The 7,142-nt window shown below is 64.5% G+C and overlaps 1 protein-coding gene across 1 annotated transcript; it reads left to right on the forward strand.

Moving 5' to 3' along the window:
* Positions 1 to 447: 447 nt before the first annotated feature.
* Positions 448 to 6,532, forward strand: LOC130259286 (glucagon receptor-like). The gene is made up of 14 exons (XM_056503425.1): positions 448 to 634; positions 1,233 to 1,340; positions 1,469 to 1,565; positions 1,854 to 1,961; positions 2,225 to 2,346; positions 2,440 to 2,546; positions 2,610 to 2,770; positions 3,582 to 3,737; positions 3,972 to 4,032; positions 4,241 to 4,310; positions 4,643 to 4,731; positions 4,831 to 4,969; positions 5,154 to 5,195; positions 5,307 to 6,532. The coding sequence occupies exons 2-14, from the start codon at positions 1,272 to 1,274 to the stop codon at positions 5,376 to 5,378; spliced, it is 1,293 nt and encodes a 430-aa protein (XP_056359400.1). The 5' UTR covers positions 448 to 634; positions 1,233 to 1,271; the 3' UTR covers positions 5,379 to 6,532.
* Positions 6,533 to 7,142: the final 610 nt, after the last annotated feature.

The following is a 7,142-nucleotide window of genomic DNA, read 5'->3' on the forward strand; positions in this document are numbered from 1 at the left end:
GCTGTGTGGCGGGAGGGACGGGGCTCTGGGGGCACTGAAGGGCTCTGGATCCTTGATCACAGTTTGAGGGCTGGACCCCCATCGCTGTCCCCATGGGATGCAGCTGGGGCTGAACTTGGACCCCCATCCCTGTGTGACTCAGGGACCCTCAGTGGGGCTGCATCTGGACCCCCATCCCTGTCCCTGTGTGATTCCACTGTGGACTCCCGAAGGGGCTGGACCTGCACCTGGACCCCCATCCCCGTGTGACTCAGTCAGGGACCCCCGGCAGGGCTGACCCGGACCCCCATCCCTGTGGATTCCCGGGCCATCCGCGGGCGCGGGGCAGCGGCGCCGGGACCCCCGAGTCTCACCGGGCGTCCGGAGCCCCGGGAGGCGGTGCCACCCCCGAACTCCCCCCTAAGCCCCCCCAAAAACCTCCTCCCGTCGGGGCACGGCTCTGGCAGGAGGCGGCTCCGCCGCAGACGCCGCTCGGTCAGCGCCGCGTTCACCTCGCGGAGCCGGGACTGCCCGTGCCGCGGGAGCACCGGGAGCACCGGGAACAGCCGGGCTGCCAGAACCGCCGGCACTGCCGAGGCTGCACCGCCAATACCGCGAACACCGGACACCGGGATTGCCGCTCCCGCCGAGCCGGGTAAGCGCGGAGCCCCGGGACCCCCGCAGGCACCGCCTGGGGACCCTGGTGGGGACAAACCGGGAGCTCCGTGCTGGAGGGGGACCCGGCTGGGATCGTCCCGCCTGGAGCGATGGGGAGCCCGGGAGGAGCGGGGAGCCCCCGGGACAAGGGGCTGCTCCTCCCCCGAGCCCCGCTGGGCTGGGAGGGGTCTGTGCCGCAGGATCGGGGCAGAGCAGCTGGGTGGGGGTCCCAGCCTGGCTGGGGGCTCAGGGGATCCCATGGAGGTCTCGCCGCCTCCTGTCCCTGCAGCCGCTCCCCGGGTCGCCCAGGGGTGCCAGTCACCTGCTGGGTGGCAGCGGTGGCACTGGGCTGTCCCGTGGCTGTCGCGATGTGTTCGCTCCCCTCGGGGCCGGAGCTGGCCAGGCTCATCCCAGACGTGAGCCGTTTACACCCTGGCTGCTCCCCGAGGTTTGGGCTCCATCGGGGAAGTGACCCGGGGCTGTGGCAGCCCAGGACGCGCCCAGGATCTCCTCTGCTGGTTTGAGAAGCACATCTGTGTCTGCACCGGGTGTGGGCGGCTGGCAGAGCCGAGCCGTGCCCGTTCCTTCACTCTCAGCAGGATCGGGGTGCCCGGCGCTGGGAGCAGCGCGGGGACATGCTTGGAGCTGGATTCCTGCGGAGCCTTGTCCAGCTCGCCTGGATGTGCCTCTTCTCCTCCGTGCCGGTGAGGGCCGGGCTGGGGCTGGCACCGCCGGCTCTGCCCCTGCCAGGGGCTCCTGCCCAGCCCCGGGGTGGCAGCAGCTCGTGGGGCTCTCGGGGCGCTGGGGTCTCTGACCAGCTCTGGGCTTGCAGCCCGGCGAGGCCAAGGTGCTGGAGAAAACCTTCGAGGAGTGGCTGCGCTACCGTGACGAGTGCCTGAGGAGGATGGCGAGCGAGCCCTACCCCGCAGGTAGCCGGCCGTGCCCGCCTCGGGGGCACAGAGCCAGGGCTGGGGTTTGTCCCGCCTCCAGCGTCCCCTGCTCTGGTCACCCACGGAGGGTGAGCCAAGGGACTGACAAGGACCTCCACATCTCCATCACCCAGGGCTGGGATGTCCTGGGGGGCTGAGGCTGGTGTGGGGCACCTGGGCCCATTTCAGGTGGCATCAGCCCCTTCAGGGATGCAGGGATAGCAGAGCCCGATGTGTCTGTGCCGCCAGCACCTCACCGTCGGCTTTCCCTGTCCCTGCCCCCGGCAGGGCTCTTCTGCAACAGGACATTTGACATGTACGCCTGCTGGCCCGACGGGAGCCCCGGCACCGCCGTCAACGTCTCCTGCCCCTTCTACCTGCCCTGGTTTGAGAAAGGTGAGGATGCCCTCCTGCTATCCCGGAGCTGGAAGCCAGGGCTGAGCCGTTCTGGGCGTGGAGAGGCTCGAGAGGCTCTCAGGGTTCCCCTCCCTTCGTCTGACAGGGAGACCCAAGAGTGGAGCTGGGGTAGGGGAATCCTGGGGCTCAGAGCAGAGCCAGCTCTGCCCTGCCCTGGGACGGGCACTGAGCGGGGTCAGATCCATCATCCCGGGAGAGGGGCTTGGGGCAGCCTGGGGGACAGTGCCCGTTCGTGTCCGCAGTGAAACACGGGCTGGTGAGCCGCAGGTGTGGCACCGACGGCCAGTGGGTGACAGTGAACGGCAGCGAGCCCTGGAGGGACTACTCGCAGTGCGAGGATGAGCTGGAGGTCACCGCTGAGGAGGTGGGAGCCTGGCTGGGACCGCGGGGTGGCCGGGGCAGCCTGGCCGGGCTGGGCACGCAGCCCGCGGCTCCCTGGCGCTGTGCTCCCCTGCAGGAAGGCGCCCGCCGCCTCATGGTGAGCTTCAAGGTGCTCTACACCGTGGGCTACTCGCTGTCACTGCTCACCCTCATCTCCGCCCTGCTCGTCCTCACCGTCTGCAGGTAGGACAGCAGCCCCGCCCCCGCTGCCTGCCGGCCGTGCCCCGCCTGACCCCGCTCCCGCAGGAACCTGCGCTGCACCAGGAATTACATCCACGCCAACCTGTTCGCCTCCTTCGGGCTGCGCGCCACCTCGGTGATGGTGAAGGACGCGCTGCTGGAGCGGCGCTGGGGCGTGGAGCTGCTGCAGGTGGCTGACTGGGAGGCTCTGCTGAGCCACGAGGCAAGTGCTGGGCTGGGGGCAGCGTGGGGACCCTCGTCCAGGGCAGGCTGGGGGGGGTCGGTGCCCAGGCAGCCCCAGAGACCCGCTGGGTGAGTTTTGGGGTGCCAGCGTTGCCTATGCACCTGGTGGGTGAGGTCTTGGGGTACCTGTGTGGCTGCCTGGGCTAGGATGGTTCTAGCTTCAGGCTGCTACAGGGTTCAGACAGCTCCAGGAGCCCCCCAAAGCAGAATTCAGCTTCTCAGCTGGCCAGGAATGAGATCCTGGGAGTCACTGTGGAGGTTCTGAAGGCAGCTTTATTTCTTCAAAGGGTTCTACCAGCAAAATCCAGTTACATAGCACAGCAAGTGGTTTTTATAGGCTTTAGGGGAATTGGAATTCTAACCAGTCAAATTATAAGTTGAGAACTATCCAATTACTTTAAGATTCTAGGTGAGAAAAGACCAATCATCTAGTAAAGTTAAAGACCAATAGAAATCCTAAATGATAACAGGGGTTTCAGTAGGGGGGTAGCATTACTCATGAAAAAGTTGCATTGTCTCAGGGTATGAGATCCCAGGGGCCCTTTTCAGGGACAGTTGTATCATCCCCAGTCCTGGGGTGCCCATCCACCTGCTGGACACACTTTTGGGGTGCCTATGCTGCCCATGCCCCAGTGGGTGAACTCTGTGCACCTGAGGGATGAGCCCTTGGTGCCACCCACGCCCCTGATGGGGGAGGTCTGGGGGTGCCTGTGCAGCCCCATCCCCCAGGAGAGGAGCTGCTGGAGGCTGTGGGGAGCTGTGGGTGCCCCACGGTGGCTCTCCCGTGGCAGGCAGCGCTGGGGTGCCGTGCAGCTCAGGTGCTGATGCAGTACTGCATCCTGGCCAACCACTACTGGTTCCTGGTGGAAGCTGTCTACCTCTACAAGCTGCTCATCGGGGCTGTGTTCTCTGAGAAGAATTACTACAGGCTCTACCTCTACCTGGGCTGGGGTAGGAGCCACCTGGGCACGTGGTGGGGATGGGGACAGTGCTGGTGTGGGGGACAGGGGCAGTGCTGGTGTGGGGGACAGGGGCAGTGCTAGTGTGGGGACACTGTGGTCCCAACCATCCCAGGAGGGTGCAGGGTGGGGGCTCTGCCACCCTGGGTGTCCCCCCTCAGTGTGTGGGTGGTTTCTCAGCTCAGGAGGGTGCTTGGTTTTACAGGGTTTGCTGTGTGACTTGCAGGGACCCCCGTGGTGTTCGTGGTGCCCTGGATGGCTGCCAAGTACCTGAAGGAGAATGCAGAGTGAGTGGGGAATGGAGGGAGGGATGGATGGATGGATGGATGGATGGATGGATGGATGGATGGATGGATGGATGGAGGGAGGGAGGTCCTACTGGGATGCTGGGAGGCTGCTGAGGGTTCCTGAGCCACCTGGCTGGGACTGGAAAGCTCTTGGACCATCGTGCCCCAGCTCAGGGTGATGGTTCTGCTCTCGGTGCCTCCCTGGCAGGTGCTGGGCTCTCAATGAGAACATGGCTTACTGGTGGATCATCCGCATCCCCATCCTGCTCGCCTCCCTGGTAGGGAACAGCTGCCAGCCCCGGGACTGTCTGGATAGCAGCAGCTCAGCCCCTGGGCAGGGCTGGGACCCCCAGGGAAGCTTCCAGCAGAGGCCAGGAGGGAGAGTTTGGCCTGCAAGGAGCAGCCAGATGCACAGGGGGTTCAGCAATTTGCTGGTTCTGGGAGTTGATGAAGGGATCTGGGGTGCTGAACCCCAGAGAAGGGGGCTGGGGTTGCCCTCTGTTTCCTAGCCAGGATTTTGGGATGGCAGGAGGGGAGGAAGGGCAGCACAGGGGCTGAGTGTCACAGCCAGGGCTGGGCTCTGTGTGCTCCTGCCCTCTCCCCCTCCCAGATCAACCTGCTCATCTTCATGCGGATCCTCAAGGTGATCCTGGCCAAGCTCCGCGCCAACCAGAAGGGCTACGCCGACTACAAGCTGAGGTGGGCCGGGAGAGGGGCGGGACAGCCTGGGATCCCTGCCCCTTAAACGCCCGCCCTGGCATTCACCGGGGGTTTCACTGTGCCCTTGCTGTGCCCCAGGCTGGCCAAAGCCACCCTGACCCTCATCCCCCTCTTCGGCATCCACGAGGTGGTTTTCATCTTCGCCACCGACGAGCAGACCACAGGCATCCTGCGCTACATCAAGGTGTTCTTCACCCTCTTCCTCAACTCCTTCCAGGTGAGTGGCGGTGGGACGAGTCCTTGCTCCGGGCACCGCCTGTGCCACGCTCTGCCCTGAGGGCGCGGTGCTGCCATGGTGCCTCGCCCCAAACGCACCCAGAAATGGCCTGGGGGCAGCCCAAGCCCATCCCAGCCCCAGGACAGGGACAGCGAGGGGGGCTCACTCCTGGCTCTCCCTGCAGGGCTTCCTGGTGGCGGTGCTGTACTGCTTTGCCAACAAGGAGGTAACGTCCCTGTCCCTGTCCCTGCCAGGGCACCTCCTGCCCGGCTGCCAGCCCGTGCCTGCAGGGAGGGCACAGCCAGGACGAGCCCCTGCTCCCTCCCCTCCGTGGCAGGTCAAGTCCGAGATGAAGAAGAAGTGGCAGCTCTGGAAGCTCGACCACCCGGTGCTGTGCTGTGCCCAGTGAGGGGTGACCAGCCAGGGCACAGGAGCTGCTGGCCACCGTGGCCACAGGGCCTGGCTGGAGGGCAGGAGGCTGCAGGAAGCTGTGCTGGGCAGTGCCCACCCGGGATGGCCAGGCTGGGACACTGCAGCTGCTGAAGGGACATCCCTGCTGTCACCCAAGTGGGAGGTGGCAGCCCTGGCTCTGGCCAGGCATGGCTGTCCCCTCAGCAGGGCTGTGTGAACCTGGCAGCCCCCCCAGGACACCCCCACACACCCGGGCACCCCTGGGGGAGCCTGATCCTCAGCATGGGAATGGGAGCTACTGCCCAAACCCTGGGTCACTCCACAGCCAGGGCTTCCCTGTTCCCCCCAGTGCTAGCCCAGGCCCACCCCAGCAGCACTGACAGCTCCAGCCATCCACAGCCAGCCTGGAAAGCTCCTCCCCAGCACAGAACGGCAGCACCCATCCCCTCCTCGCTGCACAAACCTCCTGGTGCCCCCTCACCACGGGCAGAGACAAGGGTGGAGCCTCAAAAATCACTTGGGAGTGAAGGATTTGAGAGCAGAGCCCAACCTCCCCCATCCCAGTTCAGCATCCAGCCCAGCTTCCTCGTGCTTTGTGGAGGGAAAGCTGGATTTGCAGGCCTGGTAGGAGCTCAGGAACCATAGTGCTGGCCAAAGGCTAAAATCCTGGGAGTTTGCTTTCCAGTGGGGTGCCAAAGCATCATCCCGCCCTAGCCAAGCAGCCTGTGCAGCCCAGGAGCAAGGGAAGCAGCTGAGGTGGTGTGGTTTGAGCAGGGCTGCTCCTGTGCTGTCCTGGAGCCCAGAGCAGCTGGAGACACCCCCAGCCCCTCACTCACACAGACACACTGCCAGAGCTCATCCCCATCACATTCCTTCCTTTGCCATGCACAGAAGTCCCCTCCAGGCCAGAGGAAGCAGCTGGGATGCTGCAGAGGTCCCTCCCCAGGGACACAGGAGTTCCTCCAGGTCCCCCTGAGGGCCTGGGGGAGCCTCTCCCAGTGCCCCGGGGAGGAGCTGCCTCCAGCACACAAAGCAAAGAGGCTGCACCAGGCTGGAGTCACACAGGAACAGTCCTGGATTGATGGAACCCCCACAAGACCATTTTACACATTAACTCTCTTTTCAGATGTAAATAAATATTTATTTTTCAGCAAGCAGAGCCTGCTGCTTCTGTCTGCTCCAGGGGAGGGCAACAGCTGGTGAGCACAGACAGCTGACTAAGAATGGACTGGGGGGAAAAGAACCTTATAGCCCAGCCCTGCCATGTCCAGGGACACCTCCCACTGTCCCAGGCTGCTCCAGCCCCATCCAGCCTGGCCTTGGGCACTGCCAGGGATCCAGGGGCAGCCACAGCTGCTCTGGGCACCCTGTGCCAGGGCCTGCCCACCCTCCCAGGGAACAATTCCTTCCCAATATCCCATCCAGCCCTGCCCTCTGCCAGTGGGAGCCATTCCCTGTGTCCTGTCCCTCCATCCCTTGTCCCCAGTCCCTCTGCAGCTCTCCTGGAGCCCCTTTAGGCCTTGGAAGGGGCTCTGAGGTGTCCCTGGATCCTTCTCTTCTCCACTGAACAGAGGAACCAGTTCTGTTCTGGCTCCAGCCCTTGGATTGGAATATCTCCGTGGCTTCCTCTGGACTCACTCCAGCAGCTCCCACTGGATCCCCACATCACCCTTGGAGGCAGTGCTGGGATGTGACAGCCCCAAGCCCCTGAGCCTGCAAGCTCCTGGCAGAATAGGCTGGAAAACCCTGTGTGCATTCCTGA

Source organism: Oenanthe melanoleuca, chromosome 14 (genome assembly GCF_029582105.1).
Source record: "Oenanthe melanoleuca isolate GR-GAL-2019-014 chromosome 14, OMel1.0, whole genome shotgun sequence".
NCBI lineage: Eukaryota > Metazoa > Chordata > Aves > Passeriformes > Muscicapidae > Oenanthe > Oenanthe melanoleuca.